The 23,211-nt window shown below is 38.3% G+C and overlaps 1 protein-coding gene across 2 annotated transcripts; it reads right to left on the bottom strand.

The window, feature by feature from the left end:
• Nucleotides 1-1,268: 1,268 nt before the first annotated feature.
• vps29.S (VPS29 retromer complex component S homeolog) lies at nt 1,269-8,572 on the bottom strand. Of its 2 annotated transcripts, XM_041580374.1 has the most exons (5): nt 8,419-8,524; nt 4,612-4,623; nt 3,364-3,555; nt 2,086-2,321; nt 1,269-1,687 (listed from the first exon to the last, which is right to left on the bottom strand). In XM_041580374.1, exons 1-5 carry the CDS (start codon nt 8,419-8,421, stop codon nt 1,570-1,572), a joined length of 561 nt encoding a protein of 186 aa, XP_041436308.1. In that variant the 5' UTR covers nt 8,422-8,524; the 3' UTR covers nt 1,269-1,569. The 2 variants fall into 2 exon arrangements, with proteins under 2 accessions (XP_041436308.1, XP_041436309.1); XM_041580375.1 differs by lacking the exon at nt 4,612-4,623 and having other exon boundaries at nt 8,419-8,572.
• Between the last annotated feature and the right edge of the window lie 14,639 nt (nt 8,573-23,211).

Below are 23,211 nucleotides of genomic sequence, written 5' to 3' on the forward strand. Positions count from 1 at the left end.
TTTTAGACTTTACATGCCCTTTAAACCTTAATAAATGTGCCTGAAAATCCTAGACTGTGCCCCCTGAAACATTGCTGTATGGATGGTCACAATACAGGGAGCTCTCTGCCTGCATGAATATGGCACATGTGGCTCCTTCAAAATGTTCTTTTGACAAGTTTCTGTCATCTAGTAAAATATGCACCATTAGTGCAGGAGAGTGTAAAGAATTGTGAGGGGTGTGGCAGTGATCTGTACTGGATGAGCAGATTGGTAGAACTGTCACGTTCGGTCTCCCAAAACTCAGAACAAACACAAAGGTTCTCATCACAGCTCATGCTTCTGCCTTTGGGAGGAGCCCTTTGCTACTTGGATGTCGCCAAGTCTTAAAGTGTAAGAACCAAGGCAAATATTATGGACCAGAGGAGCTGACAGATTGCACTGAAATGACCTGGCAGTTATGTCATGCACTATGGGGTTGTCTGTAGAACAACAAGCAGCTGGCACCAGAAATTGTTAACCAATGCATTTTTTTCACAGGTTACAATTGAACCCCAAACTGTAACGCTTAGGTGTTGGTATAGTGGGACTTCTGTGTCATTGCTATAGATTGTATCATCTTAAATGATTAATATGATCTTTGCTGACATGATTTATGATTTCATGGATTCCTTGTACCAAAAATTGCAGACTACAGTGAAGCCTTGATTTTAAGTCCCCTGCGTTTAAGTTTTACCACATTTTATATTTTTTATTTGTGGTCACGCTAATTTATAATGCATTTCAATGGGTGCATTTCCCTGATTTAAAGGAATGTTTTTCCAGATTTTACATCAAAAATGTTGTCCTAATGTACCCAAAAACAGTTTTTTCCCCTTTAATAATGTTATTTGTGCAATAAAGTGGTTTAAAATACTAACCAGATATATATCTTACCATGGTTCTGCCTGTAAATAGTCAATTCCAATTAGTCTGCCCCTTATACAGTCCTGCACCAATCACTTATTGCTTTAGGTTGTGTATGTGACTGACTTGCACATGCCCCCCATAGTGTAACATTAATGCTGCAACGCTTAACCCTTGTTATTAACGCAGTAAATATTGTATCTCAAAGTGAAACAGACTCATTTCCTTTATCCTTTCAGTACTTGAAGAAAAAGTTACTTTAACACATTTCCCTGGTTTTACATAATTTTTTCCTGGTCCCCTGAAAAACGAAAAATGGGGGTTCTACTGTATTATGTAAAATGTAATATGTATAACTTCTTTCATACAAATAGCAAGTAATGAAAAGTGGATTATAAACTTTTAATACATACTATTTCTTCACAGTAGCACACCATTCTTAGCATTTGATATTTACAGGTCGATATTTTTTTTACAACGTAAATAACATGGCACGCAATTTGCTACAAATTATTTGATGTACAAGAGGCCTACTGCAGCAAATTCGGAGGAAGTTATAAATCAAACATTAGTACAGAGTTAATTATTATCTGCCTATAGCTGTTGCAGGATATGTCATGACCATCTTAGTTAAATAAATGGAATGAAAAAAATCAAGGCCATGAAACAGTTGGCAGTTTTATTTTATGATTTCTTATATTCTATTCTTTCTACTTTAACATCATCTCCAATTAACTGGTACACATAGGTGACAACAGTGGAGGCCTGGATATCCATCAGTACAAAGGAGGGAATAATATTGCTGCAAAAAAACATAACACATGGTTACTGAACAAAAAAAAAAGATCATATCAGCTTAACAAAACATTAGTGCTACCCCCTTCCCTTAAAATGACTTTAAAAAGGGGTACAGTAAGACACTGATGTAGAAGCTCCATAGAGATGATCTATAGCTGGGGCAGTGCTACTTCACAAAGAGAGTAAGTAGGATTTTGGAGGCCTCAATCTTATTTTGACTGATTTTTCTTTTACCTGGAAACAGTCTTATATTTTGTTTCCAGTGTTCTTATTACCATGCTGTAGTGTGACTGAATAACATCTGGTTTTGGGGGGAGGAAGCTGGAGCTACGCAACTGGTCAATCACCAAAAGGTAGACAATCATTAGCCATAACATGAATTTTAACGTACAAATTACTTACTTTTCTAATGCATTGTAAGCTCCGGTAGCAGACCCTGGGTTAATGTAGAACTTGTTTTCATGTTCAAATGCTTCAAATTTTTGAGTATGTCCAGAAATCAGGATATCAACATCCAACTGTCTCTGTAGCAAGGCCAGACTAGCCATATCACCCCATGGTATTACTTGGTGGCCATGAATCAAACCGATTTTAAACTGCCCAACAGTCACAACCTTTTGTTCTGGATAATTTAAGTTCTGGAAAGGAAATAAATATTTACATGAAATTATTAACACAATCTACAAACTTTTTCTATTTTTATAATATTGTGTATGGCTTTCAAAAATTGTTACAAGTTGTGAGCTTGGCTTTAAGTTGTCTATGAACCCATGATGATTTACAGTGTTATTATGACAATGTATTCTATAAATGGTTTAACCGAGTATTACAGTTAATAGTATATATTGAACAAAAAATAGCCCCTATTATAAAATATAAGGATATTATAAGTAACCGAGGAGTTCCATGACCATATAACCTTTTATACAGGTCATGGAACTCCGAGGTAACTTCTAATCTCATATTTTCCAACAAGAGGTACTTTATTTATTATAATGCACAAGTTTTAGTGAGTCATGTGACAAAAATGACATCACTACTCACCGATTATAACTGATGACATCACTAGTCACCGCTTATAAGGATATAATTTACAGGATATTCATGGCTTTTGTGTATTATATAGTGAATAAAGTACCCCCTCTTGTAAATTATAAGGATATTATAAGTCACAGAGGAGTCATGGAACTCCGAGGTAACTTCGGAGTAGCAGGGGTACTTTATTTATTATAATACACAAGATTCAGTGAGTCGTCTGACAGAAATGACATCACTACTCACCGATAACTGATGACATCAGAACTCACCGTTTATTAGGTATGCACCGAATCCAGGATTTGGTTCGGGATTCGGCCTTTTTCAGCAGGATTCGTCCGAATCCTTCTGTTCGGCTGAACCGAATTTGCGTATGCAAATTAGGGGTGGAGAGGGAAATCGCATGACTTTTGTCACAAAACAAGAAAGTAAAAAAATGTTTTCCCCTTCCCACCCCTAATTTGCATATGAATTTCGGATTCGGTATTCGGCCGAATCATTCGTGAAGGATACGGGGGTTCGGCCAAATCCAAAATAGTGGATTCGGTGCATCCCTACAGTTTATAAGAATATAATTTACAAGATATTCATGGCTTTTGTGTATTATAACAGTATGAACAGTTATGAATAGGAATTAGAAAGAACCTCATCAAAGTCTCCTCTGACAATATGAACGTCCCCAGCCAGGGTCTTCAGGTAGTCAAAACTTTCCTTGGTGCATAAGTTTCCTGTGCACAGAATATGCTGAATCTTCCCAGGCACAAGCAGTTTTTTGAACTTTGCAGGCAGACTATTACACCGGTGAGGGATGTGCAGATCTCCTAATACTAAAACCAACTTAAATGGAATTTTAAAGATAAAAGGTCAATTGGAAAATATATACAAAATAAAGTACTAATAATTTAAACAAATTTCTGTTATGCGCAAAAAAAATAAACCCACTCCCCGTAAGAATTAATCTTCATTGCCCCAATTATTTTGTTACCCAGTTATCAGAATGAAATATATATATTTTTTTATTTCATAGAGCAACATAAAATTAGCTTTAAACACAAAATGACAGTGATAAACAGTAGATAAATTGATCATACAATCACAATGGTTAGGCGAAGATAACATAATATTCCACTCTTTAATACATGCACACACAGCAAACTGGGAGAGGCCTATTTATCAAAACTTGAATTTGTGAGGTTTAGAATTTATTCTACGTTGAATAAACTCACAATTTAAAAAAACACGTTTGCTTATTAATGGAAAAAAATCAGAATGTAAAATACTCGATTGAATAGAACGAGAAAAAAACGTGAATACCTTTAACTTTCCAATTTTATAGCCTTAAAAAACTTGAATTTGTGCATTTAAAACTGAAAAACTCGAAAACAATTACTTGAATTTTGCCTAGGACATATCCCATTGACTTCTATATGAACTCATCAGCGTTAAGATAGAGATATTTTTACATTTGTGTTTTATTTTTTGCTTACTAAAAACCAGACATTTGAGTTTGAAAATATAGTTTGAATTGATATCATGGTATAAAAAGTATATCTAGATCAAAATGTTTTCACTCCACTGATGATTGGATCATGGTAAAAAAAACAAAATATGCATATAATGAATAGAAGGGACCAATAATTCAAATAAAGGCTGATAAATACACTTCTAAAAATCCCATAGGAATAAACAGAAAGTATCCACATACACTTCCAAAATCAAACTCCAATATACTGTTATTGTGCATTTCAACAGTTGTCAGTGACTGAACTGAGACTGATATCACAGGAGTTGTCTAAAGATAGAAAGACATTCCCAGCAGAGAGAGAGTTAACCAAAGACTGCAAATCACTGATCCTTCACCAGTGTTAGTAGTGCATGATTAGAAGAACTTACTCTGTGCCCAGGCTTATGGAGAAGTTGATTGTAGAGAGGGGAATATAAAAGGGTGAAACATGAGCGATGTTAAATAAAAGAAAGCAAAATAAAAATGTGGTACAAATTAGGAAAATGAACATAAATAATTATTTTGGAGAGTTATAAAAGAATGTTAAAACAGAATGATTTAAATGCACAAAATAAAGGAAAGAGTGATTGAAAGGGTGCTCTCAGATACTGCACTGTGATCATCCCAGTGGCAGTTAGCGTATTATTCATATTAACACTATGAAGTACTTTGGAAATCAGAGATAGTCATGCATAGCTGTCTATGAAGTAGGCTGTCAGAACATGATGGTTGATGTATAAACGAAGATATAACTATGATAAAGCTGACCTTAATTGTAACTGCTGGTGTTGGGGATGCTAGGAATTCAGTAATACACTCGCTGGGCTAGTAATTCAATAAAAGGTTTCAGCAGGAAGTACACTATATTATAATGAATGAGTCCTTAAGTCTCTATAACTGGATGCCAAAATAAACTTAGAGTTTTGTTCTCTGCAATAAGACAAATGCAGGAGGACAATTGAAGGCGGTACTGTGCAACTTTAAAGGGATCCTGTCATGGGAAAACAAGTTTTTTTTCAAAATGCATCAGTTAATAGTACTACTCCAGCAGAATTGTGCACTGAAATCCATTTCTCATAATAGCAAACAGATTTTTTTATATTCAATTTTGAAATCTGACATGGGGCTAGACATTTTGTCAATTTCCCAACAGCCCTTGGTCATGTGACTTGTGCCTGCACTTTAGGAGAGAAATGCTTTCTGGCAGGCTGCTGTTTTTCCTTCTCAATGTAAATGAATGTGTCTCAGTGGGACATGGGTTTTTACTATTGAGTGCTGTTCTTAGATCTACCAGGCAGCTGTTATCTTGTGTTAGGGAGCTGCTATCTGGTTACCTTCCCATTGTTCTTTTGTTTGGCTGCTGGGGGGGAAAAGGGAGGGGGGTGATATCACACCAACTTGCAGTACGGCAGTAAAGAGTGATTGAAGTTTTATCAGAGCACAAGTCACATGACTTGGGGCAGCTGGGAAATTGACAATATGTTTAGCCCCATATCAGATTTCAAAATTGAATATAAAAAAATCTGTTTGCTCTTTTGAGAAATGGATTTCAGTGCAGAATTATGCTGGAGCAGCACTATTAACTGATTCATTTTGAAAACAAAAATTTTTCCTATGACAGTATCCCTTTAAGTTCCGTGCGACACAGGACAGGAAACAAATGATGGTCACTTTGAACGGAGACATGCATGCTTACATTCCTCTAAATAATCCGCTTATATCCTTGAACTGAAACAGCTAGTTTGTGTGAATAAAGGCTTGTTTACAATATAAGTCTGCTCAACTGTTGTGAGACCAACTGTATGCACATAACATGCAGGTACTTGATCAGAGATTTTCATTGAAACTGGATCAAGTCCTGAGTGTGTTCCAACGGGTCCAATAAGACCTTAGTTGTTACATGTTGCTTATGGCATTGAATTAACATGTATGTCAGTGGATGCTTGTACAGATTTGGGAGCTCAACTCCGATTCCCATTGCAGACAACTAGTCGAAGTGCCATAGCACCCAATTCTGTAATGTGAGTTACCCCGCTAAGGTAGGTGTACACATTATCTACATGTCCCTTTGTCTCAACTCACGGTTTTCTTTTACTGAACTAAGCAGGCAGATGGCAAAAGACTTTATGAGTAGAGCTATGGGGAAATGCCCATTCATGCTTCCTCTTTGAACTTCTGTCGTAATTATATTTTGTTCATTTGAGTAGTTCTGAATTGAGCAGCAGTGGTTTGACTAGCTACGGCAACTGGACACATGCCATCACACTGCAAGTGCCCTGTGTCTCTATGAGGCCGGTCCTTTCATCCCCTATGAAGCAGCCATCCCTTTGTGCAATGCAGAAAGTCACAAATATGGAGCGCTCACCTCCCAGAATAGACCACTGTTGTTGTGTCAGGTGCTCAACCAGAAGACCCTATCCTGTCCTAGAGTCACATCAGTACATCGAAAAAATCACCAGCAGCACACTGTTAGATTTGCAAAAAGTGTTCAAGTGTAAAATTTATTTAGCCCATAGCATACAAAAAGGCAATGTTTCGGGCCTCCCAGGCCCTTTATCAAGTGTTTCTGCAATGCAGAGGCACAACCTTATTCAATGTAGTGTGGGCCTTCACAGTGCTGTCTTTAGATAGGTCCTAATGTAGGACCATAGGCTTAACAACATATAAGGCTGGATCCACCAAGGCTGTTTTGTTCTCAGGCCCTCCATGACATGAGTGGGTTTAATATGATCCCTCGCCCTGTGCCTTCACTAGGTGAGAACAGAACTAAATGCCTGAACCCTCTCCTCTCTTCTCTTCTGTCTGATCATGAAGCTACAGTGAGGGCACCCATAAGATTCTCTGTGCTTGTGTTAGCATTTTCCTCATTCTGAAAAGTACAATATACTAAATAGGGGGCACTTCATAAATCATTTTACTATTTGTGTCTCCGTGCTGCTGTGAGCCTGTGACATTAAAGAAAAACTATACCCCTCAAACAATGTAGGTCTCTATAAAAAGATATGGCAGAAAACAGCTCATATGTAAAACCCTGCTTCATGTAAATAAATCATTTTCATAATAATATACTTTTTTAGTAGTATGTGCCATTGGGTAATCATAAATAGAAAACTGCCATTTAAAAAAAAAATAAGGGCCGCCCCCTGGGATTTTACGATTCAATGTGCACACAAACATACCAACAAACCATACTTGTTAGGTCACATGATGAGCCAATTAACAGACAGAGTTGTGTCTTTCGCTTGAACACTTCTTCCTGTTAGAGTTGTAGTATTTCTGGTCAGGTGATCTCTGGCAACACACAGACCATCACCAAATGGTGGCTCAAGGCAAAAGGGCAAGATTTAATTAAATATATAAACCAGTTTGGTAAGATTCGTTAATATGCTACTTAATATGATGTAAACTATCTGTTGCTTAATTGTTCATTCTGGGGGTATAGTTTTCCTTAGGGAGGGAGGGTCTTGGATTAAAGAAGAGAATTAAAATGATCTATTAGATAAACTATTAAATGACCAATAAAAAAGCCACTACACGTGCAATTAGCACACAGCTCTGAGTTACTATTATATGCTACTATTGTATGCTACTATTATTGTATGCTACTATTACTGTATGCTACTATTATATGCATGTTATTATATGCTACTATTATTGTATGCTACTATTATAGTATGTTATATGCTACTATTATATGCTACTATTATTGTATGTTATTATATGCTACTATTATATGCTACTATTATTGTATGGTATTATATGCTACTATTATTGTATGTTATTATATGCTACTATTATTGTATGCTACTATTTAATGCTACTATTATATGCGCAGTCAGAGCCTATATTATACACATAGTCACTATTGCATTATAAACACAGCACATCAGGCACATCGAACATAGTGGCCTCTTTAAATACGAGCGTTGTCCTGCACAGGAAATGTTCAGCTGTATATATAACCTATTAACCGCGGCACGCCATAGGGTCTCGCTTCCTCCAGATCATATGACAGCAGCAACACCCAACTACGTTCACTTCTCTCCCCACTGCAGGCCCGAAGCCTCTGACTGAATAAGAAGCCCGTGGCAGCCTGATGAAGCCGTATAGGAGGGTTGAACATTCACACTAACAACATCTCTATGACAGATCCTTCTGCATTAAAAACAGACACGGGCAAGCCACGATCTCCTTACCATCCTGCACTCCGATTCCGCTCACACAGAAGAACAGTCACTGGTTAAAGCAGCCAATGAGCGCTGTACAGAAGCCTCCAATAGCAAGATGGCGCGGCTAGCCAATAAGAAAGCAGCAGCAGTTTCTTGAGCGAATGAGAATCGGATTCACTTTGTAGTATTAGACAGCGCAGATGCAATAACTACAGTGTCCCAGAGAGACCAAACATGAAGGAAATGTTTCTCGTAAAGCTTGAATTTTTTTTTATAATAGACCATGTGACTAACAATACGCTTATTGTTGCTGGGTGATATTTTCATCATACAGGTACTCGCTCTTATTGGCATTTGGTGGTAATTAGACATATATTAGCGGTGAGGTAAAAAGGCTTTTGCCGCCCTGAGGTAGTCGCTGCTGATGGAGCTTTCCTACAGTGTGTGTAACTTAAAGGAACAGTTCAGTGTAAAAATAAAAACTGGGTAAATATATAGGCTGTGCAAAATAAAAAAAGTTTCTAATATAGTTAGTTAGCCAAAAATGTAATATATAAAGGCTGGGTGTCTAACAGAACAGAACACTACTTGCTGCTTTTCAGCTCTATAACTCTGAGTCAGTCAGCGACTTGAAGGGGGGCCACATGGGACATTTCTGTTCAGTGAGTTTGAAATTGATCCTCAGTATTCAGCTCAGATTCAAAAGCAACAGATATGACCCATGTGCCCCCCATCAAGTCACTGATTATACCTCCCAACATTTTGGAAATAAAAAGAGGGACAAAAAAGTTGCCACGCATAGTGAGGCAATTTTTGCCACACCCCCTAATTATCATGTTCATTTTACAAAATGTTGCAAGTTATAAAAGTTTGAACATATTTCTGTGTTTTTTTCAGTTATTACAGTTTTGCTAATGAAGGTGAATTGCCCTTTATGCTGTGAGTCTAACTTATCCCAAGGGACCTGTTATCTTATATTGTTACAATTACAACCCTATTTGTGTATGATATTGTGTCTTATATGGAAGAAAATACCCACCTATTTATCTTGTTATCTTGCACCTTAATTAACAACATTGGCAAGAAGTAACAGCTGAGCTGGTAGTGTATATTCAGTGTCAGGATAGGGGTCTTGGTCCCACCTGGGCTGCCACCTCAGGATCCCCCACACATGAGCTGTGCCCTAGTCTGAGATGGTCAGATCGTCCACTCTTCAACAACGCAATCCCCCTTGCCCCCCTCTGTGCATTCCATGAATTTTTCATTTGAGGCCATGATCAGGGGAGGCCACTGGCCTTCAGTCACAGGTGAGGAGCAGGTCTGGGTTGGCAGGTCCCATGAGGGCTGGAGACCACCGTGTTGTTTCCCAGTGTCCGGCCGGCCAAGTCTGACCCTGTGTATATTTCACACCAAATGTAGGGGAAAGATTAAAAATTGCCTATGTCGGTTAATCAGTAGTTGACTACATTGGGTGTGTAGGCAAGTTTCTGATTGGTTGCTGCATGAGTTATATTAATTCACTTCAGCAGGGTTCCAGGAAAGCGTTAGTGGGCCCAGGTGTCAGTCGGCCAGTCTCCTCTCCAACTGTCCTGTTTGCAGAGGGTCAGTCCCTCTTTTGACAGCTCAACCCTGCAGTCCCTCGTTTGTACTGGAAAGTCCCGATTTTCTCTGCACTGAACAGCCAGAAAAACAAACAATGTTTCTAACTTAATTGGCTTTTGGCAGAGAGTCTAGAACAGCCACAGCTGCAGATACTGGATACTTTTGTAACAAATTTGAGACAAGCAAATAAGTAATTGTAACAAAATTAGATAACAGGTCTCTTGGGAGAAGTTAGACTCACAGCTTAAAGGGCAATTCACCTTCATTAGCAAAATTGTAAACTGGTAATAAGGTGAGTGAAGAAAGAAGGAACCTATTTGGAAAATTTGGACACTGGGATCCCTTAGTCCAGGCATGTCCAAAATCAGGCCCGCGGACCAATTGAGGCCCAATTTCAAATTTACACCGGCCCTCAGCCTCCGTCATGAAATTAATAATAATGTGGTCCGCCAGCACAGTGCAATCAGGAATCCCATAGCAGTAATATTTGGGCACATTAGTGAAATGATCTGCCACTTGGTCTATATACTGCTGCCTGTGTCCAGTACGTGTCTATTACTAACACCTCCAGCACACAGGCAGCAGTATAGATGATCATTTCACTAATCATGTGCCCAAATATTACTGCTGTGGCTACGTTATTCCTTGTTTAAATGAGGTGTGGAGAATAAATCCAAACAGACTCCACTTCCTAAACGCAGTGTACGCGTCCATCTTCAGGAGTGAATGATCCTGATCACAAGCTAGCTACCTCGGAATGGAGGTCAGGCTGAATGGTCGGCCCCCACACATTTTCACCTCACCAAATCTGGCCCTTGTTGCAAAAAGGACACCCCTGCCTTAGTCTCACACTGTGTGAACTCTTGGGGATTGCGCAGTGTGGGAATCTACACAGCCAAACACTACTTATAAACAATGTAAAGCTATATTTATGTTTTGGTATTGGTTAGATATTGTGTAAGTGTAGCGTTGCCACCTTTTCACCTGGTGGAGACTGGGCAGGGGCGGGACCGTGACACAGAGGGCATCCGTATGTGTGTGTGAATTTACCATATCATTTATAAATAGATTCATTTTTACATGAATCTCTTGAGATTAACAGCATGTTGAAATGCATGTAAATTTAAAATACAGATGTTCTGATTCCTCTTCTTTTCTTGCATTTAGGAAGTTTTGGTGAGCATGAGATGCTGCAAGGGCCTCTTGGTCACTGACCTGTGTTTTTAAAGTTAAAAAATGAATAATGTGAGGATGCCTGTGTGCTGGGGTGCCATTGTGCACATACTGTAGTAGTAATGTGCAGGATGGGAATTCCCTAAATTGCGCCTTCATAACTTGCACTCTACCCAGTGAGTCTGGCATTTACTCTAGCTTAATATGTTTGCCAGATCCAGGCATGTAGAAAACTCAGCCTACCGACTTACAACTTTCTTATGGACCTTAGCACTATTAAAAATTGGTGGTTTGCTAAAGAAGAGCAATTTAGTGAAGAAAAAAAAATATTTTTCATATGGTTTTATCGTAAAGTTATAACGTCATGCCAAAATCAGACTGTTAAAATACATATATTTCTGTGGTTGATTATATTTTGTCCTGCATCTCATATTTGATGTACTATGGATGTAGATCATAATGAGAAATCATCAGTAAAATTAGACTTGTCATTAGTAAAGTATGGCCACTCCTGCCCTATGAGGACTGGCAGCCCACGGGAGGCTTTGGCAGAACATCTGGTTTTTATGCAACTAAACTTGCAGGAAGGCAGGAATTAAAAAATAATCACCTGCTTTGAGTTGACTGGGAGCAATATCCAAGTGGCTGGTGAGCAACATGTTACTCAAAAGCCACTGGTTCAGGATTACTGAACTGGAATAGACTGTCTATCCTGGCAGAGGAATGGACTAAACCAGTCTTTGGAGCTCTGAGGCTCCAGTGGGGTTGAGGGAGTGTGGGAGAGGGTGTAATCACAACCACTTAGTTCCACCACTGCTAGTTTGCACGTACTGTTTTTCTCCTATGTAAAATTACTCAGGTTAATTTATATTTTTTAGTATAAATAAACTAGTGATAATATGATGTGCATTAGGTAGAAATGGAAATTGTTTTTTTTCTGAACTTTTTATTAAAAAATCTTGTACATTTCACATCGGGCTCCGTTGGTATTTAAAGTGTTTTTTTCCTTTCTGATATTTTGCAATACTTTACCCTGTGTCATATGTCTAATTGGCACTAGATGGCAATATTGGATAGGGTCACCCTTGTTCTCCTGTGGTTGATAAGCATTTAATGTTCATAGATCATTTCAGCATTGTTTGGGGAATGTGGTCTTAGCATAGTAATGCTATTGGTTTTTATGCTTCTTGTCAAAGTGTGCTGATCCAGCTTACTCTTTAATATGACATGCCATGGCAAGTATCTAGGGAGTGTTGGGTGCATTTGTATAGTATTTGCCTTTTAATGGAAGGATTTTACTGGTTAAAGTTGGATTTACAGGTGACTACACAACCCCAACCTAGTGTAAATAGGGTAAAGTTGCCCTTGTTTATTTTCTTCCTTAGACTCTACAGTAATGCATGGGAACTTCTTTTTTAAAAAAGTATCTACAAGACGTTAAAGGATTAATGCACTAGGTCAATACACAGCAAAGGTAGCGCGCTGGAAGATAATCCCTGTTTTTGAGAATCCTGAAAATGTAGTAAAATATATCCCCTGTCCATGCTGTGGTTGAACTTCAGTAGAACTTCCATTTTACATTTTTTAATTGACCAGAGTAAAAAAAAAAAAACCCCACTTGCAAAATGCAGGAAAACAAAATCAAAGGTTTCACTTTAGCTGGCTCCAGCGTTTGCTACCTGCTAACGTTTTGTAAACAGAAAGAGGGACAAAAACACTTGCCGTGTGAAACGCAGCGGAATTTTTTTACCATGCCCATTTTTGTGGCCACACCCCCTAATTACCATGCCCATTTTACAAAATTTGCCAGGTTTTGAAAATTTGAACACAATTCGGTGGTTTTTATGTGAGTTTGCCAAAGGTGAAGTGCCCTTTAAAATGTGAGCTGTCAAAAGCAGGACTGTCCCGTTCAAAATAGGACAGTTGGGAGGTATGTATTTACAAGAGGGCTCTTTGCTTATCCTGCAGCCTTTTGGATAAAGCTCCCAACAGTTTTGACCTGCAAGGCCAATTTAAGATTCCAGTGGGCCCAATGAAAAGATCTCAGTGAGGGCCCCCCTGTACTACCATTAAAGGAATAGTTCAGCGTCAAAATAAAAACTGGGTAAATAGATAGGCTGTGCAAAATAAAAAATGTTTCTAATATAGTTAGTTAGCCAAAAATGTAATGTATAAAGGCTGGAGTGACTGGATGTCTAACATAATAGCCGGAACACTACTTCCTGCTTTTCAGCTCTCTAACCCAAACTTAGTCAACTAACTATATTAGAAACATTTTTTATTTTGCACAGCTATTTACCCAGTTTTTATTTTTACACTGAACAATTCCTTTAAGGGGGTGAATTTCAATAAATTGCAATGGTCTGTAGAAGTGGGGCACCACACCCTGGACCCACAGCCATGGGAAAGCCTTTTTGAAGACCTTGTAAATCATTGCGCGCTTTACAAGCTAATTAAAATAAAGGGTCTGGCATTTCTTGGAGTTGTTAAAGTAAAATTTATAGTGATAGGTCTGATGAAGATGGGGTTCCCTGTCATTATGGGCCCTGGGTAATTGCCCTTTTTGTACATTTTTAAAAAAAATAAATAAATAACTGGTGTGGCGTGAAATATAGGGTTGCTCTTTATTAAAACAATGCCTATGTTCAACATTTAAACAGCCAATTAAAATCTGTAGAAAAGGAGATCATTGAGCCACTTCTGGCTATCTAGAAAAACAGCACTTTCTTCCATCTCGTTCGGCATCTATTCATGAGCATTATAATTTTACACTTTCACTACATCTGGTTATGGGCAAGTAAGAACAGCATATGTGTGTATATATATATATATATATATATATATATATATATATATACTGTATATTCCACCTCTTCTGCAGTTTGGGGCAGTGTATTTTAGCTGTTACAGAAATTTAAATTGAGTAATACAGTATTACCAATATGTTTCTTTCATTTAAGGTCTTCTCAGTTGCCTTACGAAGACTGTGAGCCATTACACGCAGGTTATGCTAAAAATCCATGTCCTAATGTAGCAAGTTTCTGCATATATATATATATATATATACTGTGTCATAATTTTGCAAATTATCTGACATATTCCATATGTTCTAGAAGAGTCTATTTCATCTAATTGTCTTGTGCTTTACCTGTTACACAGTATATTGCCAGACCATTTTACAGTATCTTTTTGGCAGCAAATTACCCTTGTTTGTATTTTTAGGCCCAATTCTACCAATGTAGACTTTCATTTCATGCACATGGGAGGTAGGGTGGATTCATATTGTATAAAAAAAAAAAAACACATGCAAACTTATCTCATAAAATTATCTTTTAAACGGTTATTAACTGTTAGAGGCAGATTTATCAAAGGTCGAAGTTCGAAGTCAAAAAGGCCAACCGAATGGTGGTTGAAGGTTTTTGTGGGCCTACTTCGATTAGAAGTTTTTTTTAACTTCGACCTTCGATCTCCCAAACTCCCCCAATTGCCTACATACAGGTTCTAGGAGGTCCCCCATAGGCTAAAACAGCACTTTGGCAGCTTTTAGGTGGCGAACGGTCGAAGTCGAAGTTTTAAAGCGACAGTACATGATAAATTTAGATATTTGAATTTCAAAGTTTTTTTCAACTTCGAATTGAAGTTGGACTATTCGATGGTCGAAGTACCCAAAAGATACTTTGAAATTCGAAGTTTTTAACTTTGAACCTTCACTTCAACCATTGATAAATCTGCCGCTTAATATACAGTGTGTATATATATATATATATATATATATATATATATATATATATATATATATATATATATATATATATTATATATATATATATATATATATATCTCCAAGGTTTGCCAGCACTCTCAATAACGTTGCTTGAATTTGCCTGGGTGCAGTGCCAATAAATTATCCATAACTACTACAAGAAGGTCCGCACTCTCAGGACATATAAAAATCATAATATTTATTATAAACGACCAAACGGTCCCTAGCCGAAACGTTAGTCATTTATAATAAATATTATGATTTTTATAAGTCCTGAGAGTGCGGACCTTCTTGTACTAGTAATATATATATATATATATATATATATATATATATATATATATATATATATATATATAGAATATGTAAAGAAGAAGCAGCACTCGTCAATTGCAAAAAAGTGTATTAAAAGATCAGAGCATCACTCAAGGCAACGTTTCGGACAACATATGTGCCCTTTGTCAAGCCAAAAAAGTTCTCTCAGCTTATCACAGGTATCACATTATATAGGCAACAAACAGGAAATGACCTCAAAATTTGCATATACACACGTACAGAGCATTATCATATACATGTATCTATAGAAACAAAAACAGGTCATAATCACGATTTAAACCCCGAGGATATAAAGATTTGAGCATATTAATCCACCATACCTCTCTTCTTTTAAGTTTCAATTCTCTATCCCCCCCTCTTTTCATGGGCGGTACTACTTCCAGAACCATAAATCTAAGCTGATCCGCCGTGTGTCCCAAATCAACAAAATGCTTTGAAACAGGTAATGTGGTATTGCCCAAATTAATACTAGACCGATGTTGCGAAATACGTGATTTGACCATCTGGGTGGTCTCACCAACATAGATGAGACCACACGGACATGTCAACACGTAAATCGCACATTTTGAAATGCACGTAAAGTGCCCTCTTAGCTGTATCCGTTGGCCGGTCTGGGGGTGAATAAACTCTCTACCTTTCAATACGAAAGGACATTGTACGCAGCTTAGGCAGGGATACATACCCTTAGATCTACATCCCCAAAATGTATGAGCCTCCTTAGGTTTAGTTTTCACTAAAGTGGAAGTGACATGCGCCCCAATAGTTTTGCCTCTCCTGTAGGAGATAAGAGGAGGTGCTCTAAATTCTGGTATGGTAGGATAGGCATTTCGTAAAATGTACCAATGCTTGCGTAGTAATTTACCAATAGCATCGCTATTATTATGAAACTGGGTGACAAATGGCACACGTTGCGTCTGTTTAGTTTTCCCCTTGGGATGTCTGACCCTTTGTTGGGCTTGTTGAATCACCTTTTCTCTCTCTAAACTTGTGGCACATAATTTGTTCCTGCTTCTCTTTTTCCTTCCCTTCACTCACTAACCTTTGTACCCTTGAGAGTTGGCTAATGGGGATTGATTTCTTCGTATGTGGGGGGTGCTGACTGGTAAAATGAAGAATTTGATTCCTATCAGTAGGCTTTGTGAATAAAGATGTACATATAGAACCTTCTAAATCTTTATATACGAGAACATCCAGAAAGTGGATTTTTTGGAGATCATAGACCAGCGTAAATGAGATTGAGGGGTGTACCCCATTAATCCTACCATGGAACCGCTGAAGGGAGTCAACGTCACCCCGCCATAACACAAAGACATCATCGATGTATCTCCACCAGGCCAGACATTGCCTGGAGAAGTCTACATCAAGGTAAACGTGTAGCTGTTCAAGCCTTGCCATGAAGGCATTGGCATATGACGGGGCGACGTTGGATATATATATATATATATATATATATATATATATATATATATATATATATATATATATATATATATATATATATATATATATATATATAGTGCACCCAGGCATTTGCAGGTCTGCATTTGTGGCAAGGCACGGGCAAGATTTTCCCCTGTCATTTAAATCTGTCCCCTTGCTCCAACTGTAGGAAAAACAGATGCACCCAATCCTGTGTGGGAAGGAGGGGACATGGAGGACACTGGCCTCTGGGCACCATCAGTAGAAATCCCTGGGCATTTTTTATTTGACGTATTTTCAGATGTAATATATATGTATGTCCTCCTGCTCTACTTGGCTACATGCATCATGGAGATTATTATGAAAGTAGTCTTCTAGCCAAGACTCCATTTCCCCAAATGCCTTACAGGTTCTGTGATTAGTAGACCTATGAAGATGAAGCAGAATCACAAAAAGGGTACAAGGCATTGAGGCACTGTAAGGTAATGCTATCAACTGGATTCATTTCTTGACTACCTACTCTTGGTATTGAACTCATGTAAAGCTATAATGGGGATATGGCCTGCTAAAATTGCATTCAATTGGAAAGCAAAAGCACTGCTGTAATTTAATTTAGGTCAATGTGGGCTTTATACTGGGCAAACAGTTTTAATGTGTGTTTCTTTATTACAGAGTTTTCAAAGTCAGTGCATACTGAAATGCATCTTGGTCCAGAGGATTTCCATTATTTCCAAATTAGAGTGGATTCTGAAGCAACATTCTGCTTAAAAGAACTTTGTGTATGTGTCACAATTCTTTTTGGTAAAAACTCTTAAATTTGAATTGTGAATTATCCAAACTCAATTCGAGTTTTAAATCGAATTCAAGATTTATCATACTCTAGCACTTTAAGAATTTAAGTTCGTCTATTCGCCACCTAAAACCTGTCAAATTGCTATATAAGTCAATGGGAGAGGTCCATAGATCGATTTGGTGATGTCTGTAGCCTTCCTGGCATTCGAGTTTTTTTTTTAATTCGATTCGAGTTTTTGGGTCGTTTAAATTCGCTCGATTTTTTTAATAAATTTCGGCTAGTTTTTAATGGAGTTTAAAAAAAACAAAAAAAAAAAACACGTGAATTCGAAATTTGACCCTTGATAAATGTGCCTCGTGGAGTTGTGCATATGATGTTTGTTATTATGCCCAGGCACAAACAATGTTTTTTCTTAGGTTGGTTGAATATCACCCAAGGCCATATCTTCTATAAAATATACATGCACAAATTGGACATTTCCCATAAATCCATTCTCTGACCACTGTCAGAGGGGTTACCAATCGGTTAGAAGAATGAAGAGATGGGGGGGGGGGGGGAATGCCTAGGGCAGACTTGCTTTACAGTGTTTTTCAGAGACATGGATAAAAGATTCTAGTTGCTTTCCCAACAGATAACATTTCCAGCTTTCCACACTTCAAATGAAATACGTCTAGTGATGGGCGAATTTATTCGCCAGGCGCGAATTCGCGGCGAATTTGCGCGTTTCGCCGCCAGCGAATAAATTCGCGAAACGCCCGCGAAAATTCGCGGCAAAAATTCGCCGGCATCAAAAAAAAATTTTCCGAAAAAACGGACGCCGGCGTCAAAAACGGGTGCCGGCGTCGAAAAAACGGGCGCTGGCGTCAAAAACGAGACGCCGGCGCCGTTTCGCGAATTTTTCGCCATTTCGCGAATTCCGCGAATTTTTCGGCGAAGCGAAACGGCCCAAATTCGCCCATCACTAAATACGTCATCAGGGGATTGATTTTTAGGATCACCCACATTCACAAAGGCGGCAGTTCTATATTTAACACAAAGATGATATAGATTAATATATATTCCTGTTAATTCGCTTAATCTGGCTAAAAATAAACCTTTATTCTGCTAAATATAAAACTGGTGCATTTAAAACTTCCCATGAATTCTGTTGCCTTGTTTGGATGAAAGATTTTTGCAGTGAATAAAATGAACCGTCCTTAGCAACTGTAACCAACAGCGACTAAACAAAAAAAAAACTCAGTATTAGTTGGGTTCAGCATTCACTGCAGTTCTATTCAAGCAAAAGGCATTCAGCTGTCCAGTGGTGTAACTACACAGGAAGCAGACCCTGCGGCTGCAGGGGGGCAGAAAGTATAGGGGCCCCATGACATCCTAATTCATATACAATTTCAATAAATGTTGGTAAAACAGGTCAATATCTAGACATTTGGGGGGGGGCTGAAAATGAATTTGCTGTGGGGCCCAGTAATTTCTAGTTACGCCACTGCAGCTACCATATATAAACGTGTTACTACAGGGTGGTAGAAAAGACAGAGAGGTTTCTCCTGACAGTTGTCTATATTATGTGCACTAGATCATTTATTATGGCCTCTCATGACTTTCCCAACTTTTTCCTATTCCATTTAAGTACCATTGCCTTTAAATGCTGGTTCACCTTTGATTAAAGTTTAGTATGTTATAGAATGTCCATTTCTAAGCAACTTTATAATCGGTCTTCATTATTTAATTTTCAGTTATTTTATTATTTGTCTTTATCTTCTGACTTTTTCCAGCTTTCAAATGGGGTTCGCTGACCCCATCTAAAAAACAAATCCTTTGTAAGGCTACAAATTGTTATTGCTGCTTTTAATTACTCAGTGTTGCATTCAGACCCTCTCCCAGTAGTGTCACTAGAGGGGGGTGGGCCCTGGTGCGTGACGCACAGCCGTGCCCCGCCCCCCTCCGTACGGCCGCATTTTCAGTGGCGCACGGGCTGCCAGGGGGGCCCTGAGGGGGTGCAGGCCCTGGCCCGCTCGCACCCCCTGCTCCCCCAGTAGTTCCGCCACTGCCCTCTCCTATTCATATTCCAGTCTCTTATTCAAATCAGTGCATGGTTGCTAGGGTCATTTGGAGCCTAGACCCAAACTACAGATCTGGAGAACTGCCGAATAAAAAGCTAAAAAATAAAAACCAACTGCAAATGGTCTCAGAATATCACTCTCTACATTATATTAAATATTAACTCAAAGGTGAACAACCCCTCTAATTGCTGCTTCCAAAATGATGATGTGACTGTGCAGGAAAACCTCTTTATAGCGAATCACAAATCAACTGCATATATTATAATAATTACTACAGTCAGCCCAGCGCTTTTACATTGCTAGCACTTGGGGTACTAGGTTTGATACCTGTAAGCAGTCTGAATGGTCTCCCCAATGCCCAATAACCCATCACAGCATGTCCTACATGGCCATTGGCTAAATACATTATTTTAAAGGGCCACACAACAATGAAACAGAGATGGGTTGGGGGACACAGCTTTGCGGATTGCTCCCCTACACAGGACATTAACTATAAGCTGGGTATTTCCTACTGTAAGCAATGAAAATTGATCAGTGCTTCCTCCTATTGGAACGGCTGTCACTTTTACTTGTCAATCCTCTATGCCATTGGTCTTAACCCTGTCCTGTGTCCCACTCATGCAAATCAAACACAAAGGCCACACACTTTAATATAAATACTATATTTATTAAATAATTTCTTACAGTTTAAATTTATTTACAAAGCTATTCATGTATTGAAGTGACACTTCATACATCAGTTGAAGACGTTTGCCTAAGAAATATACAATGGCATAAAAAAAGGACGGGGGTCAAGTATGCAACTACATCCATGTCTTCTGTACCCTCACTCGCAACATCCACATGAAGGTGTTTAGAAAAACATTGGAAGTTGGACTAGAAGTTGTGTCCCAGACAGTGTAACAAACTGGAGCATTGACACAATCTCACGGTGTCAGACGTCGATTATGAACTCAATGAACCCTTAAAGGGGAACTACCGCAAAAAATAAAAATGTAGTATTAGCTTCAGCATACTGAAATAAGAAACTTTCTAAATACAATCAATTAAAAATTCTGTACCATTTCTGAAATAATCATTTTTATATTTACTATTCCTCTCTCAGCATCTGTTTCTCTTCATTCTGCCTTCATGCAGAGTTGGGGTCAGATATTAATTGACAGTCAGATCCAATAGAGGGGCTCCTTTTGCCTAGAAGATGTATTAGAGCTCACACTATTAGAATCACCAGACATCATGTAGAGACCTCTCTACATGCAGGATTTGTGCAAAAGGCAGTTATTTTGTTAGATTTTGTTTGTACTGGAATCAGTTTTTTGAGTGAGCGCTAATACAGCTGCTAGGACAGGAACTCCCCTATAAATATATTGGATTATTCGTTTGACACCCAACTGCTGCTTGAAGACCGAATGAGGAGAAACAGATGTTAATAGAGGAATATAAACTTGATTATTTCAGAAACAATGCAGAATTTTTAAATGATTGTATTTAGGACGTTTCTTGCTTCAGTACGAGGAAACTTAAAATTTCATTTTCACAATAGTTCCCCTTTAAGCAGAAAGGCTCAGACAGCGAGAGGAACTTCGTGAGGTTTAGAAAACATTCACACAGTTATCAGTCACTGTTGTATATATTACACCATCATTCGGCCATTTCGGCACCTTTTATCTTTAATACAAAGTAGTGATAAAGCAGCATCAAAAAACCAAATATCCCTTTTCTAACAACTATACACAACATTCACTTGTAATCCCCCGCCCACCACACCAGACCATCCCTCACAATAACAATGGCTTATGTACAGCTTTAAAATACATTTGATCACACATTTACCCTTTAAACTTTTTTTTAATTTTTTTTTTTTTTTAAAGTGCACGTGTTAAGATTGGTTTGTGCGCAGACAGCATTAGGGGGAGAGAAGGGGCAGAGACCTTGACATGGAGTGGCCTTATGCAGAACCAAGATTCAACTACAGAATGTTGATTTTCCGATGAACAATAAAAATAGCATTTCTTATAATACAGTATTGCTTAATAAACAGAGCTGGAAAGCGATTCTCTCATTGTACATGTCTTTGGTGTTCTGGCAAGAGAAAATGGGATTAATGGTAAATCCATGTTTGATCATTGGCAAGGAGATTTTTATACATAATTGCATAAAATTCACACTGGGAAACATCTGGAATTACAACACATGAATAAATCAGACAGGGAATTGCAAAGTAAAGGTGGGAAATAGATGGTTTAATAAATGCTGCTGACTCAGCCCCCCCCAGACTTGAGTTGGAATCATCCAGCCCTCCCAACAGCAATATCATAAATAACACCATGCCCGACCAGTAATACAGTGTATATTTGGTACTTCTCTCCTTTTTATAAATCAGATATTTCCTATTATGTTTAGCAGTGTCTGCCATTACTGACCCTGCATGGGATTATTATGCTGGACCTTTTCATTCCTGTAAATGCCATTTTTTCATCTTTTTTGCCCTTGCCCATTATATGGCACTTTTGCTCAGTTGAGTCAGTTACAACATTAATCTGAATAGATAACACCATATTGTTTGTATGGTAGAGCAATCTTCCAGGCAGTAGTAGTATAAAAAAAAAAAAAAAAACAAGTGTGGATAACAGCCTTACACTTAATCATACTTAATGTGAGCCTATGATTAAGTGTTGTGAGAGCATGAAACACATAAGGCTGTTTTTTTTTTCCTTCTACTGCCTGGTTGATTGCTCTTTGAGTGCTGACCCTACAAACAAATGCCTGGGGCAGAGCACCTGGGCCTCCTCATTTACGTGGGGAGTCTCTTTGAAAAGAAATGTTTGTGATGCTACAGAATAGATAACCCCTACTCCCTCAGTTCTGGGGAGGTTATTAAGGCTAACCTTAAAGTTGACCATTATATCCAACACACTAGATGGAGACCTGTAACTGCTCCACTGGCCCAACTGTCATGTCCCTGTTTATTGTTGGGTTGAAGACTATTTACCATTGCCTTGTACGCTTGCTCATCTGCATTCCATTGTGGAAAAACAAGAGGAAAGTGAGAGAGAACACATTGGATAACTCACATACTATATGGTTTCCAGTGTAGAGTTAAACAATGGATATGACATCTGAGATTTGGGACATACAAGAAGCAAAGTACCATAAACTTTTCATCACTGGCCTTGTATCGAGCCAAACAGTCAGTCACACTATTGTGTACACAAGTCCTGCAAAAAATACCAATTAAAGCGGCAGTAATGCAAGTCTAATTTAGGTGTCCCTCAATTACATTTGATGGCTGTTTATTACCTTTTCCATTTTATACAGGAGAGTCTTTATTGGCTGCATATTAGGAATAATGAAATGTCAGCCATAGATTAACATTGTCACTTAGGCCCATAAGGGAGAGGAGAGGTTTGCAGTGACAAAGAAGAAGGAACTTCCCAGACTTTCTATAGAATTCTCAGCACTCTTTTCACTCTCCTCCTGATAAACTACAAGGCAGGTTCCAGCCTACAATCCATTCTTCATATTAACCATAGGCCGTGTGTTTAGAGCTCATTCCAGTACAGGGATTGCACCAGATCCTAACAAATGAAAATTTGCCTTTAAGACAAACAATATTGGGGATATTTAATAAAAGCATAGCAACAGATCAGCAGGTAGAGTTTAGTAGTTACCTG

Source organism: Xenopus laevis, chromosome 1S (assembly GCF_017654675.1).
Source record: "Xenopus laevis strain J_2021 chromosome 1S, Xenopus_laevis_v10.1, whole genome shotgun sequence".
NCBI classification, from domain to species: domain Eukaryota; kingdom Metazoa; phylum Chordata; class Amphibia; order Anura; family Pipidae; genus Xenopus; species Xenopus laevis.

Excerpts from the sequence above, each read along its gene's own strand:
- vps29.S (XM_041580374.1), bottom strand. Across the intron at positions 2,322-3,363 it reads TCAGAGGAGACTTTGATGAG|AACTTAAATTATCCAGAACA; the intron begins GTTCTTTCTAAT and ends TTTCCTTTCCAG. Across the intron at positions 1,688-2,085 it reads GCTTACAATGCATTAGAAAA|CAATATTATTCCCTCCTTTG; the intron begins GTAAGTAATTTG and ends GTTTTTTTGCAG.